General features: G+C 37.3%; 5 protein-coding genes across 5 annotated transcripts; 3 read left to right on the forward strand and 2 right to left on the reverse strand.

Moving 5' to 3' along the window:
• Window positions 1-7815: 7815 nt before the first annotated feature.
• Window positions 7816-7974, forward strand: K441DRAFT_501355 (uncharacterized protein; the record flags this gene model as incomplete). The annotated part of the gene is made up of 1 exon (XM_067642014.1): window positions 7816-7974. A coding segment is annotated over one exon (159 nt), but the record flags the coding sequence as incomplete, so codon positions are not given.
• Window positions 7975-9736: 1762 nt separating this feature from the next.
• Window positions 9737-10003, reverse strand: K441DRAFT_595689 (uncharacterized protein; the record flags this gene model as incomplete). The annotated part of the gene is made up of 2 exons (XM_067645010.1): window positions 9737-9832; window positions 9896-10003. Coding segments are annotated over 2 exons (204 nt in total), but the record flags the coding sequence as incomplete, so codon positions are not given.
• A 4067-nt stretch (window positions 10004-14070) lies between these two features.
• Window positions 14071-15016, reverse strand: K441DRAFT_682847 (uncharacterized protein; the record flags this gene model as incomplete). Its single annotated transcript, XM_067651625.1, has 2 exons — window positions 14071-14715; window positions 14753-15016. The coding sequence occupies 2 exons, from the start codon at window positions 15014-15016 to the stop codon at window positions 14071-14073; spliced, it is 909 nt and encodes a 302-aa protein (XP_067496599.1).
• Window positions 15017-16063: 1047 nt separating this feature from the next.
• K441DRAFT_709536 (glycosyltransferase family 32 protein) lies at window positions 16064-17608 on the forward strand (the record flags this gene model as incomplete). Its single annotated transcript, XM_067653853.1, has 2 exons — window positions 16064-17139; window positions 17583-17608. Exons 1-2 carry the CDS (start codon window positions 16230-16232, stop codon window positions 17606-17608), a joined length of 936 nt encoding a protein of 311 aa, XP_067496600.1. The 5' UTR covers window positions 16064-16229.
• Window positions 17609-19411: 1803 nt separating this feature from the next.
• K441DRAFT_649059 (uncharacterized protein) lies at window positions 19412-19568 on the forward strand (the record flags this gene model as incomplete). Its single annotated transcript, XM_067646923.1, has 1 exon — window positions 19412-19568. A coding segment is annotated over one exon (157 nt), but the record flags the coding sequence as incomplete, so codon positions are not given.
• Between the last annotated feature and the right edge of the window lie 2464 nt (window positions 19569-22032).

Genomic DNA, 22032 nt, shown 5'->3' on the forward strand with positions numbered 1-22032 from the left:
TACCTACTTTAATCTGGACCTTAAATATATTGTTAAAATAGACTTATCTAATTATGTACTAGGAGGAGTGTTATCGCAATATAATAAGAACGGCGAGCTATACCTAGTAGCCTTTCTCTTCTAGAAACTTACCTCTACTAAATTAAACTATAAGATATATAATAANGAACTACTTATAATNNTTANATNCTTTAAANAATGGCGNCTANAACTTAAAGNATTGNTATTTNTAATACGCGTATTAACGGACTATAAAAACCTATAGTACTTTATAACTATAAAGCAATTAATACAGCGCTAAATTCGTTAGGCCGAATACCTCTTATAATTTAACTTTAAGATTATGTACTAACCTAGTAAACTTAATTAGAAGCCTAACTTATTAATATAATAATTATAGGACTTACTTATAAACGCCTCTAACAAACGGATTATAAATTAATTATAAATTCTACTACCCTCTAAACGCTTTAAAAAAACTACGTCTTATATTTTTAGACGCGAAGCTTAATAGAAATAAATTAGAAATTAATAAATAGGATATAAAAATTAATAAATTAATAGAGCACAAATATAAGAATAACCCCTAGATAGCAGATATAATAAAAGTAATTTAAATAGGGAAACGGCAATATAAGGATATTACACTCGCTAAATATAAAATCCGTAATAATCGGTTATACTATTAATAGAAGATAGTAGTCCTAAATTCTAAACCCTTATAATTTAAGATACTCAAATTTGTATATAATTCCCCTATAGTAGGGCATCCTAGCTATATAAAGACCTATAAGATTATTTAACGAGTATATTACTGGCTAATAATGTACAACTATATACGAAAATATGTTTAAGTATATAGAATATACGTATATAGGAAGACCTCTTATATAAAGAAGTAAGGAGTACTTTAACTATTGCCAATTCTAATATAAAGATGGCAAGATATCTTAATTGACTTTATAGTTAACCTACCTAATAGTAATAGGTTTACGAATATTATAGTAGTTGTTAACCGTTTTATAAAAATGCGATATATAATTCCTATAAACTTAATTAATGCAATATTGGTAGCTAAATATTTTATTAAGTACGTCTTTAAGCTATATAGACTTCCTAATTTAATAATATCTAACTACGAAAGCTAGTTTATTTTAGACTTCTAGTAAGCCCTATATAAACAATTAAGTATATAAACACGACTTTTAACTATATTTTATCTAAAGATAGACCGTTAAACTAAAATTATAAACATAATTATGGAATAATACCTATAAATATACTACTCCTACCTATAAGACAACTGGGAAAAGTGGCTACCTTTAGCTAAGTTTACTATAAATAATATAAAAAATTAATTAATAGGCGTAACGCTGTTCTACGCAACCTACGGATAAGACCCTTAACTTAAATTCGAACTATAACCCGAAATTAATATAATAGGACCTATAATTAAGAGGATTTAACTAATTAATGTGTATAACTTTGCTAATTAAATAAAGCAGTTAATAAAACTATTATAAAGTAAATTAGCGTATACTTAAATGGTACGAAAATAGCATATAAATAAAAAATAAGCTCCCGCGTAGGACTTTAAGGAAGGTAATATAGTTTACCTAAATACACGAAACTTAAAGACTTAACGACCCTTAAAAAACTAGACTAAAAGTTTATAGGCCCGTACCAAATTTAAAAAAAAACTAAGCTTATACACTTATAAGCTTAAACTACTAACTAAAATAAAAATATATCTAACGTTTTATATAAACTTACTATAACCCTTAAAAGGTAAACCTATAACTTATAAAGTACCACTACTACCTTTTATAATTGTTAACAACGGTAATAGTTCTTACTTTATTAACTTAATTAACAACATATAATAGAAGATATAGTCTAAATAATTTAAACTTCTTATTAAATAGAAAGGATATAAAATATAAACCTAGGAACCTTATAAGTAAATTAAAACTAATACGCCTTCCCTAGTAAAAGAATTCCACAAGGACTATTTTTTGCGGCCTACTCTAGCTAGATAGATATAATATAAAAGTAAATAATTGCTACCTAATATAAATATATAAAACACAATAGCAGGAAGCTTAAAATTAAAAAAGACTTAAAATACGTTATAGCGTTTATAATATAATTACATAATACGTAAAATATTAAAGAACTTTAACCGCTAGTTAAAGTTATTTAATTGGTTAGATTTACTTTGCTAAGACCTACTATAAAGATATTAGTTCTGCTTACTGCCTTAACTAAGCTAATAATGATTTTTTATCCCGGAGATAGAAAATCCTAATTAGTCTATTTAATAATAGAATTAGTAAAACCCTACACCGCTACCTAACGCGAAAAAACGACACGCGATAAGTTATAAGTCTTAACTAAAATTAAATTATTTAGACCTTTAGCTAAAAGGGGGGGTACTATAACGGGACTAGCCTAGTTATAGTAGGAATGTCTTAGAAAAACACTTAATAGATAAATTCTAACGCTTTAACTAAATTCTGCCAAATTCTATTAGCTTAATTAACTTCTGCCAAATTCTGCTAGATTAATTGAATTCTATTAAAGTTTATTAAAAACCGCGTGTATATATACGCACGCATCGACCACCAAGCCCCTAACTATTTAATTATATAATTCTCTTGTTATTCCTTTCTCTTCTTTACGCAATGTCTTGTTCTTAGCGAGAGCTATATACCCTTAGATTTAGATAGAATTTATATCATTCCTTTAAATCTTCCCTAAAATCTCTCCGCGCCCTTATAAAAATAACCTTAAGCCTTTATTTACTGCCCTATATTATAAGTAAGAATGCTCTATAATATACTACCCTAACCCTAAACTAAAATCTAGAAAACCTACTAAAATCTATTAGCCTAAGATTTCTATTAATACCTACCCCGCGCCTAAAGAATTTACTAGATTCTACTAACCTAGGAATTCTACCGAATTCCACTAATATAAAACTTTTACTAATATCTATTAAGGATCTAGAAATTCTACTAAACCCTACAAACTAATTTTAACTACTATACCACCCTAAGCTAAGTAGAAGCTTAAGCTTAATACACAAAAATACTAGAAGGACTGGCATTCTACCATAAAAAGGATTTTTAGAGAACCTAAACCTAAATCTAATATTAACTCCGTACCTAATACTGAACCTAAACCTAAATAAGAAACTATAGACAATCTAAGCGAGCTTAGTACCCTAGATATCTGTATAATTAGAGCTGCCCCGCTAGCGTAACTTACTAAGAAACCCAAATATATAATCTTCGCTATTATAATAGCCGATATTAAGAAGGCCTTAGCACTAAAAAAGCACACTAATCCTGCCACAAAGGTACTAGTAGAGTATTATTACCGCCTAGATATATTCTTATAAAAGGAAGCTAATAAGCTACTAGAATACCGACTATATAACTATAAGATTATACTTAAAGAAGGAAAACAGCCCGGATTTAAACCCTTATATAGAATATCCTAAAACAAACTCTAAGTGCTATAAAAGTATTTAAATAAGAACCTAAGTAAAGAATTTATTAGAGCAAGCTTATCGCCTATAACCGTACTAGTAATCTTTATTAAGAAACCCGGTAATAGTTTATACTTCTATATAGACTACTAAGCTCTTAACGCCGTTACTATTAAGAACTAATATCCAATCCCGTTAATATAAGAGATACTAAACTAACTAAGTAAGGCTCGTTACTACACGAAGCTTAATATTATCTCTATATTTAACTATTTCCGTATTATAAAGGGAGATAAATAGCTTACTACATTTCGTACCCAATATAGACTATTTAAGTACTTAGTAATACCCTTTGGCCTCATAAACGCTCCGAGCTTATTTTAACATTATATAAATAATACCCTACACCCCTACCTAGATATCTTCTGCACTACTTATATCGATAATATCCTAATATATAGTAATAACCTAATTAAATATTAGAAGTACATTAACCTTATTCTATAAGCCCTATACGGAGCTAGTCTATAATTAGATATAGATAAATGCGAGTTCTATAAAATAAAAGTTCTATACCTTAAACTTCTTATTTTTATAAATAGTATATAAATAGACCTAAAGAAAGTTAAAGTAATTATAAACTAGCAAGAACCTAAGAATGTTAAGGATATAAAAGCCTTTATAGGATTTGCTAATTTCTACTAACGGTTTATTAATAACTTCTCTGCCCTAGTTTTACCCCTTATAGCTCTAACCTAAAAGGATAAAGTTTTTATCTTTAATAAGGAATATAAGAAGGCCTTTACCTATCTAAAGGTTATATTTACTACTGCGCCCGTACTTTAATACTTTAACTTAAACTAAATAAGTATTATAAAAGCCGACTTATCTAACTATATTATTAGAGGCATTTTATCTCAATATAATGAGGATAGAGTATTATACCCTATAGTATACTTCCTAAAATAACTAAGCCTAGCTAAATATAACTGCGAGATCTACGATAAGGAATTATTAGCTATTATTAGATATTTTAAACAATAGTGACCTAAACTAGAAGGCGCTAGATTTCTAATTAAGGTCCTTAGTAATTATAAAAACCTATAGTACTTTATAACTATAAAACAGCTAAGTTATTATTAGGCCCGCTAGTTAGAATATCTATTTTATTTCCAATTTTTAATTATATACTGCTTGGGCGTGCAAGGTTAAAAGCTTAACGCCCTAACCTGATGCTCGCAAGACGCGCCAGCCCTAAAAGAAGCGCGCTCTTACTAAAATTAGACCCTACTTCGCCCTAAACTATTTAACCCTCCTACTAAAGACCTTATGGTATACGTCCTTAAAATAACTAATTAATTAATTAAATAGATTATAGCTAATAAATACCTAAATAATAAGTTTATCTAAGAGACGCTTAAGCTAATATATAATGGTATCAGACGCTCTAAAAAGATTTCTCTAAGTAAATACGAAGCCTATGGAAACCGCTTATATTACTAAAACCGCCTAGTTATACCTAACTATAATAAACTTAAGCTTAAGCTCCTTAAACATATATATAATTTATTAGTAGCCGGCTACCCAGGCTAAGGAAAAACCCTAAAACTGCTCTAATAAGAATACTATTAGCCAAATATATATAATATAATATAAAGGTATATCTTTAGCTACTATATTTACTAATAAGCTAAAGCTTTATATAAGACGTACAACGGCCTCCTAAAGCCACTGCCTATTCCGGACCGAAGATAAAAGGATATCTTAATTAACTTTATTATTAACCTCCCCGTAAATAAAGGCTGTATAAATATTATAGTAGTTATAGACCAACTATCTAAGATAAGGCACTTAATCGTCTGCCTTAATATGTTAACATTTACCGTTACCTAACTATTCCTAGATTACGTATAGAAACTCTATAGACTTCCTAAAACAATTATCTCCAATAAAGGTAGCTAGTTTATCTCTATATTTAAAAAAATTTAACTACCTAACTCCGCATTAAAGTACTACTATTTACTATATATTACTTAGAAATAGACGGTTAAATAAAACGTGTAAATGCTATAATAGAATGGTATATCTAGATATATACGTTATATCTATAAAATAACTAGATTAACTAGCTTATATTTACCAAGTTTACTATAAATAATTCCATCTCGGAAACTATAAAGGTCTCCCCGTTCCTAGCTAATTACGGCTAGTATCTATAAATGGGTTTTAAACCTTTTAGTAATATTTCTTGCCCTACTTATTACGCCTTATAAGTTGCAGAAGTAAATAAATTTATAAAAAAGATAGAGGAACTATAACGGTTCCTTATTAATAAAATAATATAGGCCTAATTTATCTATAAAGCCGTAGCGAATAAGAAATAAACCCTAGCACCGGCCTACTAAATTAGTAACTTTATTTAGCTAAATATAAGAAACCTAAATATAAAATAACCTACTAAGAAACTTAATTAGAAGAACGCTGGCCCTTATAAGATTAAGAAGGTTGTTTTCTCTTACGCCTACTAACTAAAGCTCCCTAATACGGTTAAAATCCACCCTATATTCTATACGTTAGTCCTCTACCCTACTACCCCTATATTAGACGCCCTACCTAGATAGATATAAAACCCTCCCCTACTAGTTAAAGTAGATAGTAAAAATAAGTACTTTATTAAAATAATTAATAATATTAAGTATAATAAACAGAAACGCTAGTATATATACCTTATAAAATAGAGAGGCTTTACTAAGCCCTTATTGGAACCTATTAACTCTATAGGACTTATATAAGCCGTAAAAGACTTTTATAAACTCTACCTAAAACTACTATAGCCCTATCTTGCAGAAGCTTAAGTTTAAAAGGGGGGTACTATTATAGGACACCCCTGTAACACCTTACGCACATTTACCTATTTCCACTAACTTAGTAATTTAGAGACTAACCATAAAATAGCAACCTAACGGCAATCTAATAGCAATCTAACGGCAATCTACGGCATTCTGCTATATTCTGCTAAGTTCTACTAAATTCTGCTAAGTTCTACTAGGACTATAACCTAAACCCTATTCTACCTTATATACGTATTAACTAAGCAACTAAGTCAACAATATATGCCCTTTCTTCCCGTTTTCCTACCTTCTTTCCTTACGCAACTGTAAGGGATATTATTGCGGACACCTCGGGTTGCCCTCAGGACAACCCCCGGACGCCCCTCGGATGGTCGCCGGTCACGTGCCGGAGGCACGTGCCCGTAGTATATAGTCTCCACGATCCCAGAGGCCTTACCTCCTCAAGGATTCATCTCTCTCACCAATCTATCCTGTTCCAATCGTGTCCTTATAGCCCCCTGTCTACAAGATCCCCTCACAGCAACGTCTTGATCTTATTACATAGTTTATGTACATAGCTTAATAATATCTACTTTGCTATATATTATTGTCGCTTATACTTACTCTGTAACAACTACAAGGCCTTATATAAAAAATATAGATAAAATTACTAGGTTTAAATAGGTTGCCTAACTATACTACCTCTAATATAAATTAGGCAAAGCATTTAACTAAAATAGTAAATTAGTAATATTTATTTTTCTATAGAGAAAAACTAATACAGTTAATATATAGGCAATATTAGTAATGCGCTATAAAACCTAATTATATAGCATATGGATATAAGAACCTTTATTAGGTACTATTTTCCGCAATATATAAATATAGGCAATTATTTACAGCCTTACGCCTTAAAATAAAATTATAAAGACAGCTTATAAAATAAGCCGTTAGATTAACTCTAATTAGCTATAAAGACTAACGCTAAAGCAATTTTTATTAATTAATATGAACCTTAAAATTTAAAGATTAGTCCAATGTTAAGCTAAGCTAAAAGGTAAAGTTTTGTGGCGTAATAAGTGCAAGCAACTAAAATAAAAGATCTGTAATAAGAAATAGTGTCTAAGGTACACGCGACTAATTTAGGTTAGAAAGAGCTAGAATAGAGAATAGGTAGTAAAAAACATTAAACGCCAGTTAACTAATATAAAGTTTAGCGAGAAGATTAAGATAACTCTTAAGTGTTCTTTTAAGAAAACAGCGTAACACAATTAATTAAAACTATTCTATTGTTACTGGAATTCTCGCTATAAGAAGTTTGTTGGCGCAATACCGCGGTTAATATAATTATCGCTTACTGCAATATAGAGAAAGGTAAATCTTAGCGTATCTAGCATAAGCGGAATTCTACTAGCCGCATTTTACTATGCGGGTTAAGCGCGTAAACAGGGGTTGAGATCTTAAGAGGCTGTTAACCCGCTAAACTAAGCCTTAGAAGCCGCCAAGGTATCTATATATAGCGAGAGGAGACCGAAGATATACTTTCTTTGTTTAGGCAATAAAAAGCTGCCAATTAAAGAGCATATATTCTTATTTTACACTCTAGGTAATCTTAGCAAATATTTCAAGCGGAAGCATCTAGAAAGAATAAGGGAAGGGAAATATATTAGTGAGGTTTTTAATAAGCGAAAATCCAGCCAATATTTGCAGTGTCAATATTGGAATATTGGCAATTTTTAGATAAAATTATTATAATAGAAATATACTTATTTTGAAAATAAATATTATATAAATTATTAGTATAGATTAGCAGTTTTATAATATAATTATATAACTTAAGCTATGTAATCTAGTTACGTAATAGCGCGCCTTTATATAATCTTTTAACATTAACCCTTTACTTTAACTTTAACTTCACCTTACTAATAATAGCAACAATAATATATATATATTCTCTAGATAGATTATATAAAGCTAATATTAACTTAGGGCTCTCATCCTCTATAACGCTGCCGCCGCCGCCATTACCCTTACCGGCGCTAACGCTAACCCCATCCTTATTATAGGATAGCAGTAGTTAGCTCCCTAGTGTTATAGTTTATAGAGCTATATATTACTAGCCCTTCTAGGGCAGGATATAGAGTTTATATAAGGCGCGATCTCCCCTTATTAGATAGCTTCGCACCAGCCTTTATATATTAACGCCATCCTTATATAATCTTAGGGTTGGGTAGTAGGTAACCTATATACTACGTACCTCGGCACTCGCCTAGGCTACTACCCGTTTTTATTATATCGTTAGGTACCTAGGTACTTTAGCGAAGTATATAGGAATTATAAATAGCGTAACTATATATCCCGCTGCTCCGTATAAGATAAAGATAGAGGTAATAATAGTAGACCTCTACGCTTGCTATAAGCAGGGCTTAGTAGCAATAGTAGGGACGGTACAGTAGCGGTACCGTTATTAATTAATAACGAGCCTAGGGCTATGGCCTAAAACGTAATTATTCTTGCATAAGGTACGTATAAACTTTTATTTAGTACATATTAGCACACATCTAGCTATTAGGGTTATTAGTAGCACTTATATAAGATCTATAGCTTAATATGCTATATAAGCTAAGTAGTTGTTTTATACAATAAAACCAAAACAGATCAGTATATATGTAGATAATTAAGATAAATACTATTAAATTAAAAGCTCTATACGAAAAATGAGTTAAACTACCTTAAGTAAGAGCTTAGTTCGCTGCCATTATTTTAAATATTCTACTCTTTTAAGACTCTTAACACCCATTTATATCCTCTTCTATAAGATCGTACAACGCCCTCCTAAAAAGGATCGTTCTGGTTTATTACTGTGACGGCTCAAACTATTAAACAAATGTCTCGACAGAGACTTGAATGAATGCTTGCAAGAAGAAGCGAACGAATGCTGTATTACGAAGATATTAAGCTAAGGAGCAAGAGAAGGTGGTGAGGCCACGTCCATATACACATGCCAAGTCTTAAGTGAACCCCTGACTAGGTGACGCGCCCCAGCGCCGTCACAATTACTTATTACTAGAATTAATAGAATAGTAATAGCCAGTAGCGATAGTCATGGCTATTATACACGCTGTTGCTCTTAGAACTATTATTTAAGGGCAGAAAGCTTTTTAATTTAACTTAGAGGATTAGTAATATAGTTATTATACTTGTCTTGGCTTTAAGGTTAAGAAAACTTATTAAGATCCTTAATAATCTAATTATATAAATCTAATTCTTGTTTAGTAGAGGCTTGCCTATATAATAAAACTAATAGCTAGGTAAAAAGTGTCTTAGGCCTAAGAGCTTACGACTAGTAATCTTCCTAAAGTCTTTTAACTTTTTTAAATGTAGCTTTCTACTATTTCTTTTCCTAATTTACTTAGATATATTTTATACAACGTTTAGAATAAAGGATAATTACCACAGCGTATAATAGGGATTTATTAGACTTTAGGTAGTATTTATTAAACACCTTCTATCTAATTTAAATCCTTTAGCTAAAGTAGCTATTATCCTTATAGTATTCCTATTGTACGACATTAGAAAAACTCTTAAAAGTAAAAAGAATTCTTATAAAACTCTGCTTGAAATGCCTTATAAGAATATCCATTAAAAAGAGAATATTTAAGATTATTATATTATGTCCCTAAGTTTCTAACGTTACCCTCTTAAAGATCTGAGGGGAGTTGTATATTGTATAAAGCGAAGTCCAATCCTATAGAGTTAAGAAATCTTCGCCTAAGGTCTTAGCATGCTTCTTTATATAAAAATTAATTATTAACTTATGCTCTAAGGCAACCTAAAGCATCTAATACTAGCTATTCTATCTTATACAATTATCTAATAGAATTCTTCTTTAAGTAAGAGTAAAGAAGTCTTTTATATGGCTAGGTGAGCTTTAAGTATATATAATAATATTATGGAGTTTACCTAGTATACTAAGAGCTTAAAATTAGCTACTCCTAAAGTTTAAGTTAACTCTAAGTCCTCTCTCCTTTTTAATATTATATAATATTAGCTTATCTTCTTAAATTAAGTCTTTAAAGAGGAAGGACTTAATAGTAAGGTAGATAATATTGCCATTACACCAGATTTATTGGTGTATGGATTTCCACTCTATATTATATTCTTCTTAAAGATACTTCTAAATCGTATAATATAGGACGTTATTTATAGATGTATTATTAGCGATAATAGCACTAAGTCTCTATACGATACTATAGTCCTAAAGTATTAGAAGCAGCGTTTAAAACTAATTCTCTCTATTATATAATAGAGTTGTATAAAGCACAAAAAGGCCTCTTTTTAATCTTTTATTTTGATCTATAAAGTATATATAAACCCTAAGCAAAAGATATTAATTTAGGGACGTCTAGATATCTAGTAAGAGATAAACCTTAAATATTGCTAATTAAAGCTTCTTTTGTACGATATCCTTCTGCACTATAAATATATTCTAGATTATATTATTAACCGTAAAGTAAGCCGTTGTAATATAACCCTTAACCTCTAGATTAAGGACCTTGCAAAATATATAAAACTTTAGTTATTTAACTATTCTAAATAGGAGTCTTTGTACGGTAATTAAGGAAATAAGCGCTGCAGCAATAACTTCCCAATTTAGGGTATTTTAAAGGGTAAGCGTATTAATATTATTTAACTACTCTATATCGCGGAGCTATATATAGAGATATTAAAGTTAATTATGGGTTTTTATATAAATAGGGCCCTCTTACTTTTCTAAGTGGATATTATGCTTAGTTCTTAGGTAATTTCAAAAGTTTATAGTAGATTTTAAGCAATGTACTGTTATTATATAATATTTACAGTACATAAGCCTTATTCTCTTATAGTGTGTATCCTTATCTTCGTCCAGAGCCTAAGTATATGTCTATAGGTTGGAAGTCTTCTTTTGCTAGCGGTTTAACGACTCCTCTATATTAAAGGAGTCTAATATAGGTATAAAAAGTAATAAGTCTGCTTTAGAAGCTATAATATTTAATAATCTATCCGTTCAATATTAAGGTTGAAATTTTTTAAGGGGTACCAACAAGATCTGCAAATATTGCAAATATCGCCAATACTCGCCAATACTCGCCAATATAGATTAGTAACAATATTGATCAATCTGATTGGCAGTATTGATATTGAAAACCTTACTGAAACATATTAAATGCAACCTCTGTAAAGTGCCGCTAGACAACAAGGAGCACCTACAACAACATAGCTATGACGTACACAGTACCGTCTTATAAAGCGCTGCATCTGCTTGGAACATGGATTTACTCTGCTAATGCTGCAATTTCAGATTCAGCAAGGAGCGATTGCGGCGGGTAATTTTAGTTGGAAAATTTCTTTTGTATCTTGTAAGAATAGGCTATCTTATGTGCAAAGGCTAAGGAATTTTTAATAGTAATTATAGGCAAAGACACGAAAGAACGTTAAACTCGTCCACATTTCTCTAAAGGGATCACGGTCTTTTAGTAAGTTCGTTCCGACTTTGCACCATTTGGTCCCGTAACACGAGATTGCAGATCTCGGAGAGGATCACTCATGATTTCCTAGGACCTGGAGGCTCCGGGGACGATAGGGTGCTCACGTGCTGAGAGGTTGTGTAGCTCTCCTAGGAGGATCGTTCCTGGGAGGCTCACAGTGACGTCTTAAGACGGAAGCATTCTCCAGACAGTCACGTTCTTGGGATGGGTGCGTCTCGAGATGGTCATGTTCTGAAGACGGCCATGTTCTTAGGACGGTGGCGTCTCGAGACGGGGGCAATTCTCCAGACAGTTACGTTCTTAGGACGGGTGCGTCTTGAGACGGTCATGTTCTGAAGACGGCCGTGTTCTTAGGACGGTGGCGTATCAAGACGGGGGCATTCTCTAGACAGTTACGTTCTTAGGACGGGTGCGTCTCGACAAATCGAATGCGTGCTCAAACGCCCGTGCGTTGAGTTTTAGAAAGGGGACCAATTCTGGGCCCGCATATGCTGAACGAAAAAAAAGTGTCGTATAAGTAGTTTTTCTGACTTTTTATTCTTTTTTTTATTCTTTATTTTTTTTATATCCAATTGTATTATACTACGTACAATACTGCGCATGCAGCCTCTAGGCTATGGCGCTATAGTTCTATATACATGAATCCTTTCTAGGCAGCTTAACATGTACTAGTAGCTAAGTGGACACTCTGGCCCGTTTTAAATACTAGGGGGAGCTCCTAGCCTATTGGTGTTTTGTCCTGATATTTTGCTCACTATGGTCTAGTTTATACCAAGAAAATCGCACTAAGGAAATCCTGGCTCTTTTATCTATTTCTGCCGTATTCTGCCGTTCCTACGGAGGCCGCCGGTTTTGAAAACCGGCCAATTTTTTAAGCGAGTATTTTGCGCATTCTAGGCCCGCGATAACAAATAAATAGCAATTGCGCCTTAAATTTAACTATCGTAAAATTTTATGGAATAACTAACCTGCTTCTTCTCTATCGCATAATACTTTAATTAAGAGTTTTAGGTGTTGGGTTGAAATTGTATACAAATTCCAAAAGGTAGAGATTTTGGCGTTCCTTGCGTTTTGGCAGATGGCCGGTTTTCAAAACCGTCGGCCTTCGTAGAGTAGAAAAAGCGCTCTAAAAGATAGATTTTTAACGTAGTTTTGCATATAAGAATAAGAGAAACCATATAGCTTACTAACTTGAAAGTAGCTACCAATTACCCCTATATGACTGTTTAATTCTGTACCCTATTCCTCCTCGCTAAAGAAATGGGTAGGGAATTAGTAATTAATAGGTACTCTCCCCAAAAGTAACCTACTAATCCTAGATTTACGTTCTAGAAAACGGGTATTTTATAAGGGCGAACCTCGTTACATAAACCCACTCCCATAGGAAAATTTTCACGAGGTTGTCTGTATAGGGTATAAACACCAATTCGCCTATACACCTTATATTTAACGTGCTAATGGTAACACGGGCCAGCCCCCTTCCCCTATCCCCTACTATAGCTACCCTAGCAGTGCATCGTCTGCGGTACGCCTGCGGTGCGCCTACGGTACGCCTGCGGTCCTCTACGGTTCGATCGCCTGTAGCGCGACAGCCGTAGACTGGTTGTAGGAGGTTGTCTGCTCTGCAGCAGACTAGTTGTAGAGGAGGTCGTCTGCCCTACGGCAGACTGGTTGTAGAGGAGGTCGTCTGCCCTACGGCAGACTGGTTATAGGAGGTCGTCTGCTCTGCAGCAGACTGGTTGTGGAGGAGGTTGTCTACTCTGCAGCAGACTGGTTGTAGAGGAGGTCGTCTGCTCTGCAGCAAACTGGTTGTAGAGGAGGTCGTCTGCCCTACAGCAGACTGGTTATAGAGGGGTCGTCTGCCCTGCAGCAGACTGGTTGTAGAGGAGGTCGTCTGCCCTACGGCAGACTGGTTGTGGAGGAGGTCGTCTGCTCTGCAGCAGACCGGTTGTGGAGGAGGTCGTCTGCCCTACGGCGGACTGGTTGTAATGGAGGTCGTCTGCTCTGTGGCAGACCGGTTGTGGTGGAATCGTTGGTTGTGGTGGCCAGCGTCGTGGTGACGTGTCTTTAGGGGGTATACAACCGGCGGCGCCCTTGCGACGATGGACGGAGGAGCAAAGGGGAGGCGACGGACGACTTTTTATTCATATCTCATATATAAATACCCCTGAAACAAGAAAACGCTACAACACCCTATGGCCGCCCGCTACGGCTGTTGCTATTGCGGATACGGCGCGTGTAGCTCGTAGCGTAAGGGCTCTTCTGGCATGCCCACAGCAGGCGCCTTATGCATGGTTTGATGATGCCGAGGTGTCGAGTCTAGCTCAGCCTCTGGCCGGGAATGAGCCATTTCCACGGGCGGTTTGAGCGGGCCCTCGAGCGCTTCTCCGTAATAGCCCGCCGGGGCGCCGGGGCCGTTGTGGTAGCCGCCGCGGTGGTAGTCACCTTGTGGCACGGGTGTCATCCGGCTGTTTTTGTCGTGTTTCCTGCGTTTGAAGATGAAGAAGCTAGCGCCGATGCCGAGGGCCATTGCAACGGGGATGCCGACGCCAATCCCGATCTTGGCTCCTGTGGTTAAGCCGCCGGAGGGTGCTGGTGAAGAGGTGGAGGTGGGCGCAGTGCTAGGCTTGGAGATGGGCGCGTCACTAGGTGTGGAGGTCAGCGAGGTGGATAAGGTGGACGAGGTAGTACCAGCGCTGGTTGATGTCGTTGGGGGTGGGGAGGTGTCATCGGAGGAGATGTTGAAGTAGTGGCTGTTTGCGTCGCTTCGGAGGCTACCCTCTTCGAAGATGGACATCCAGAACATATTGGAAAAGGTCAGGTTTTTGCCCGTTCTCACGAGCCAGGGAAAGCTGGTTGTTCTCTGTAAACATGGCTTAGTATTGCACAGATCCAAAAACCTGGTCCAAAAGGTCGGTTTTCTCACAGATGATGTATTCCGATGGCTCCATGTATTGCGTGCCATTCAGTTGGTAGAGCGTTATGGACACAGGCTTGTCCTCCTTTCCTGTAGTCCATTGAATGTTAAGGGTCGACTCTTCGGGATAGATGGGGTTGCGGCTGAAATCGCCCTCCTTTCCAAATGGTGGAGGATTGATGAAGTCCACACATGACACAGCAGTCAGGAGCCAGGCTACCAGAGCCACGGGGAGCAGGCGTATCATGCGGGTTACTCAGAGTCGCGTTTGGTGAGACGAATGCAGCGGTGTACTGGAGAAAGAACAGTAGAGCATCAAGCAGGTGAAAAGCAATCGCAGAGAAAATGGATTACAGAATCAAAGACTGCAGGCCTGTAGTAGTGAAAACAGAGGAACAGGCAGATATACCTGGATCCGTGGCGCGTGGCCCATGAAAGCGGCACAGCAGGCTGGAGCAGCGGCTGCTAGAAATGAGCCCTGGAGGCACCTAAACATAAGACGGCGGTTCTTTGGTTCCGAATGGTCTACAATAATAACAGGGCGTAAAACCCCCCTTATTCGCTATAGCATTCGTTCAGTTAAGAGAAATTGGGATGTTCGGCTCAATGTTGAGGATACCTAGTTATTCGAGCTGTTCGTTTTGTAGCCTCCTGGCAAATTTGACTGAGATTCTTGGTGTATGGTGCGGTTTGACTCTTCCGCTGTGCCTCTTGCTCTGCCTACATGATCTCTTTGTTAATATACCGTATGATTTGGCATGTCTCATATAGGCATCCCTCACGAACCCCTAAGTGGTCTTTGACAAGGAAAACTGATGTGACTCAAGATCATACTTACGCCCGATAGTCCCTTCCAATAATCAATCAATGTCCACCTCGCTGTGCCTCCTGCACCTTAGCGCCGGCCGACCCCTTTAGCCGTCTTATAATTGGTACAAGGGGGTATTATGCGTACTGGAAGGATTTTTGGGGTCGGTCTGGAGTCTGAGGGTAATGGATTTGATGCCGTTGGGACTAATTAGTTCCTAGGTCACCCACGGAAAAAAATGGGGCGGCCCAAGGCGGCTATTCCTTGCATAGATAATAACGCTCTATAAAATGCGGCCCGTGCGCACCAACTAAAGAGGTGCATGCATAGGCGGTAGGTCGTTCTGCTGCATCACCAAACCGAAACTCTTAAGTTTTGATGTTTTCCGCGCACGGGCCACAAAATATAGCACCCTATCTGTGCGAGGGATATTACTATAATTGCGGTGAACACTGTCTCAGTCCACGCATGACAGGGGGATAATAAGTCCGCCTGGCGACCCCATTAACGGAGGACAACCTTGAACTCAGCTTTTAATCAGACTGCTTCTGGGTGCGCATAAAAACACTCCATATGTCGGATCATTCCACTCTTTTCCTTAGACACCGTCAGGTCGTCAGCGATTCCCTCGTTACCGTCGAAGCAGGCGGCCATGCTGTTCTCACATCGGCCGTTAGGCCTTAAATTTCTCAATTCCACCGCGCTCATTACCTTGTGCGCCCTCGCCTTCCTCTACCACTTCTGGGGTCTCCATAACCGACCGCCGCCCGCGCAACCACTGCTACCCACCAAAATACCAGAGATTCTATGGTACAAGCTGGGCCCGAGTGCTCTAAACAATCAAACGCGAGAATGGACCGATAGCTGCATCAAGAACAACCCAAACTACCGATCCGAGTTCATGACAGACGCCTCGGCCGATGCCTATGTTGCGAAGGCGTTCGCATCCCGTCCCGACATCGTCGAAACCCACCTTGGTCTCACCATCCCCATTCTCAAAGCCGACATCCTCCGCTACCTGCTGCTCCTCGACCAAGGCGGCGTCTGGTCCGATCTCGACGTCTCCTGCGAAGGAATACCCATCGACGAGTGGATCCCCGCGCAATACAAGAGCAAAGCCAGTCTCGTGGTGGGTTGGGAGTTTGACGTGGGCTGGGAGTTTGCCTTCGTCCGCCAGTTCGCGAGCTGGACCATCATGGCAAAACCGGGCCTACCGCACATGTCGATGGTCATCGAAGACATTCTAGAGGGATTGCATAACAAGACGGCAGAACACAACGTTTCGCTTGCGGATTTGACGCTCGCCATGACTGGGGATGTGGTGGATATGACAGGTCCGAGGAGATTCACATTCAGCGTCCTCAAGAGCCTGGAGCTGACTCTCAACACGACCGTCCCTATTGAGAGTATCTCGAAACTCAGGGAACCGAAGCTGGTCGGCGATGTCTTAATCATGCCCGGATATGCATTTGCGGCGTCGTCGAATACATATAAAGACAAAGAAGGTCTGAGCCCGCCGTTAGTTACGCACCATTATGCCGGCACTTGGAAGAATGAGGATGGTGGAGAGCAGCCTTGATCTGATGCATATTGGCGTTAAGCCTAAGAAGCTATTAACAGGAATTCTCCCTTCAACCTCGAAATACTACAACTCCGCCCTTCTGGATTTCTGATTAAGGGCATCCTACAATGAACAAACTAGGAGCGCTGAGTGCGCAGGACGCTCTCTGGGCCAAATAGCGAGATCCCTGAGGTTTGGAGCCCGCCAAAGATTGTCTACTGCTCGTAGAACAGCAGGTATCGATCCGCGCCACCGGCTGGGAATCCACCGCGGGGATCACAACGGGACCCAAAACGGGACCCAAAACGAGACCCACAACTTGGCAGGCACAACCTAGGCATGCTTGGGCCTTTGGCGAGGCATCCCTATCAGCGGAATCTGGATGCCAAACTTATTTCAGTTGCATTGAGATTGCAGGTACAGTCACCTACAGAAAGTGATTAGCCGAAGCTAAAAACGCGAATCGATAACGTCTACCCCACCAATTTTAGCAGAAGACTCTGAGCAATTCGCAAGCAATCCTAAAGCAATTTAAATATATGATAGATTTGTATCTAGAGAATATTTTAGTGTGGTAGAGCCCTAATATTTAATCGAGCCTCCCTTAGCTTTAATCACTAATTCGCAACGCTTCCTCATACACTTAATACACGCCCTCCAATCGGCAGGGGTCAATTTATCCCATTCCTCTTATAGTACGGCCTCCATCTCTTGTAGATTGTGGATTAAGTGGCGTCTCTTAGATATCCGAAGCTTCATAATCCTCCAAAGGTGCTTAATAGGATTTAGATCGGGCGACTGCGCAGGCCAAGGGAGCACCTATATTTTAAGATCTTCGAGGTGCTATAAGGTAGCCTTTAACGTATAGTACCCAGCTCCATCCTATATAAAAACAGCGTTACCGTATTTAAGTATTCTCTTAACGTAGAAAGGAGCTGTATAGAGTGTTAGGATCTTGTTAATATACCTATAAGAGTTTATCCGTGCTCCTTTTTTTAATATTACGAATCTTCCCTTAAAATTAAGTGAGATCTCGCCCTAAATACCTACAAAGCTCCTTCCTAATTTAAATGTAAGCTTAAGGTTCTTTAACTTATAGGCTTCGCCTATTTTACAACATGTCCAGGGGGGACTTATATTAATTCTAAGCTTAAATGTTAATTTGTTAGAAAAGCTAACTAAAGCCTAGTCGCTTAACTACAAATCTCTATATATTCGGGCCCACTGAAATCTTAAAGTCTTATAGTAAGGCCTTAGATAAGGCTTCTTCCGAGGACGGAAGGCATAGTAGTGGTTTTTAGCAAGGTAATGTCGCGTAGTATTAATATATATGCGGTAACCCGATTTTAACGGTGTTAATATAAAGGTAATTATTTTAAAGGGTTGGTTGGCCATAAACCTTACCAAACGTCGTTTAGCTCGTGCATTAAGCTTTAGAGGACGTCCCGTACGCAAAGCTTTACGAAAGGGGTCACTAGGGTGTTTTTGTGCTTGGCGAATAATCAATATAATTATTAACTTTGGCAGCCCATTTTTAAGTTATATTTTTAAGGCAGAGTACCCCATGCAATATAGGGCCTATATTAATAAAATAACCTTAGGAGGATGCTTCTGTTGATTTGTTTTCTTTTAATATACCATAGTTGGTGTATAGGGTGGTAGAAGGGGAGGTAAAAAACGATCAAAATATTATATAGTGGTGGCTTAATCTCGTATTCGCCAAATCGACCAATGACTTTCTGTAGGTAATTATACATGACTCTACACGCTATCAAATTGTTGCTAGGACTATGTTAGATTGCTCATCTCAATTATATTTCCACAATCCTCCTAAGTTCCCACTTCGCTAGCGCAGTCGCCGTCTCGAAGAAAACCAATAACGGGTCCTAAGCCCCACCCAAAGACTGGAAGACCATCTGTTCTAGAGCGATGGTGGGCTCCCACCACTTAATTTTCGTCCTCAACGGTATAGCCACCACTCTCCACAGCAGGTATTTGCCTGTGTGCCGTCAGTGTCGGCGTCTTTCGACCCCGCGTCCTTGATCCTGCCCTGGATTCGGCTAATCTCGCTAGCCCTGCGAAGCACCACACCCAGAGTTTATAGACAGGTTTCAGGGTAGTGGTAGCTTTTCCTAGATTCGCCGATCTTAACGCCAGTCTGGTAAAGTCAGCTTGCTTACGCTAGTCTTGGACGGTAGCCTTCTCGCTACGTTGGAAGGCTGCATCGAAGGATACTAGTCGTTACATACACGGGCCGGTTTGCTACAATGCGATATGAACAATCTCGCATTCACGCTGAAGGGCCAAATCCGCAACAACGAGGCTGTTTCACTAATGGAAAAATGCTTCCACCTGTGGAATCATGTCCTAGGCCCTCAGCATCCGTACACAACATCATCGCGAGAAGTTCTAAACGCGTGGCAATTGGAGAACGTAGAGATCAACGATTAAAGGAACTCTCTTTTGTACGTTTACAAGTGTCCCAAGTCTTGCCTGAAAGAGATCACTTTGTTTGTAGAGCTACTGAACACTATAGAACTTTAGTTTTTCATGTTTAAAGCAGCAGTAGTACTAGTGTGGAATAGTCAAGCTGCGAGAGTACGCTTAGGAATGATATCTAACGGGTAATCTAAATGATTTGGCACTTGATGTCGCCACCACAAGCAGGGAGGGCGGCCGACCCGCACCGGCCATACTCGCTTTTGAAGTTAAAAAGGGTTGAGGACAGTGGACAACGTGGTCGGTGTTGGAACCAACGGCTGAATTTGGCGTTGTGGCGGTTAACGTCTTAGCCACCCAGACGAGACAGTGCACGGGCCTCCTACGAAAATCAAAATCAAATTGACATCAAAATCAACCCCAAAAACATGCGGAACGTTGGTCCCCCAACGCAAATTTTGACCCGAGTGTAATAAGCCAATTAGTTAACCCAAAGCTTTAATTTAGAGCTTTATTATATAAACTTTAATTAATATATATAGAGATGAGATTTTCTAGGGGGAGACCCCCTGGGACCCCCCTATATAGAGCTTTTGCTTAATTTAAAAGTAGTAGTAAGATTAAGGCGCCTTAGTTACTGCTAGGTAAGGATCTACTGCAGTAACTAAGGCGCCCTACTTAAGCCGGGCCTAAAGAATATATTGGTCATAAATATAGCATATATTTAGACTGCAGAGCTTTAATACAGAGCCCTCTACGTAGGATATAATACAGTAGATTATAATTATAATTTAAAGCTTTATATACTAAATATTTTTAATGCCTAATAACTAATAACTATGTTATTACCCACCTAGTTCGGACGTACGACGATATAATAGCTTAGCGCTAAGTAATAGGAGGGAGGAGAGGGAGGGGAGGAGATTGGGGGTGGCTTGGCCACTGTTACGGACGCTTTAAGTACGATGTTACGACTACTTGGAGAAGAGTCGGAAGAAGCTAGTTAGTTAATCCAGGCACGGTCTAGGATGGAGCCGATAGAGCCATGTGATGAGGAATAGTAGCCGAGGTTATATAACGTTGTACGTAGTGTACGTAGTGTATGAAGGGAACGTACGTATCATGTGATGAGGAATAGTAGCCGAGGTTATATAACGTTGTACGTAGTGTACGTAGTGTATGAAGGGAACGTACGTATAATACGTATAACACGTACCTTACGTATAAAGGGGATTTCTTAGAAGTATAATTGTGTATTTAAAGGACCATAGTCCCTACCTAGATAGTTCTCTCCTTTATAGTAAATCTATTAGGTAACCACTCTACTAGTTATATTTATATTGTTGACTATTCTATACCTATATACCTAGCCTATTAATAAGTCTACCGTAGTATTTCCTATAAGGCTTTATTATACATTTACTACTAAGGTTATAGTAAAAGAAGTTAAATAATATACCACTAAAAGTATTAGCCACGACGCCGTTAACGGTAGCAACTATATTAAAATTAGGTAATAATACTAGTATAGCAGAAGATACTAACTCTTAGCTAGTTACCGTTGGACAGCTATAGGAAATAGTTAACCAATTAATAGATAATAATAAGATACTTAAAGAAAGGATTAGTGGAATTAGAGTAGCTAAGGTTAAGTTACCCTTAATTAAGCGATTTTTAGGGGAGAAGTTAAAGCTTAAGGGATTTCTTATATAAATGCACTTTAAGGTTATATAGGAAGGAGTTAAACTAGGAACACCTATAGATTAAATCGCTTACGTAGGATTATTCTTAACGGGAAGAGTACTTAAGTAGTTTAAATCTTACCTTATAGAAATGCAAGAATATAGTATAATAACTACTAACTAGAAGGTCTAGTATATATTCTTAAGTTAAAATAGGTTTATAGAATAATTAATATAAATATTTAAAGACCCGGAAGTAACTATAATAGTTAAAAAAAAGCTTTAAAACCTAGTATAAAAGACTTTAGTAATTAAGTATATAATATAGTTTTAAACGTTAGTAATATCGGTTAAATAGAATAATAAGGCGCTTATAGCATAGTATAAATAGGGACTTAAGGTAAAAGTCTAGGACGTAATTATCCTAATAGAAGATGCGGATACTCTTAGAAATCTAATTAATTAAGCAATTAAGATTAATAATAGGATTTACTAAAGAGAGTAAACTAAAAAGGGTTAAGATAGAGTTTTATAGTTATATAAGGCGTAGGGCATATAATAATAAAGTTAAAGTTAAAAACTATAGTATAGCGCAGAGCTAATAGACCTAAGCGGTACTAAAGAATCTAGAAAATAAAATAAAAAATTATAGAAACCTAAAGGATAAGAATTAAGTAATTAAAGGTTTAAGAAGTAGAGGCTAAACTAGGGATCTTAATAACAGAAGACGTTTAGGTAGACTTTATAGCAAGAAAAATAGGTTAAAAAGGGAG

This window comes from Cenococcum geophilum (assembly GCF_001692895.1).
Source record: "Cenococcum geophilum 1.58 unplaced genomic scaffold K441scaffold_94, whole genome shotgun sequence".
NCBI classification, from domain to species: domain Eukaryota; kingdom Fungi; phylum Ascomycota; class Dothideomycetes; order Gloniales; family Gloniaceae; genus Cenococcum; species Cenococcum geophilum.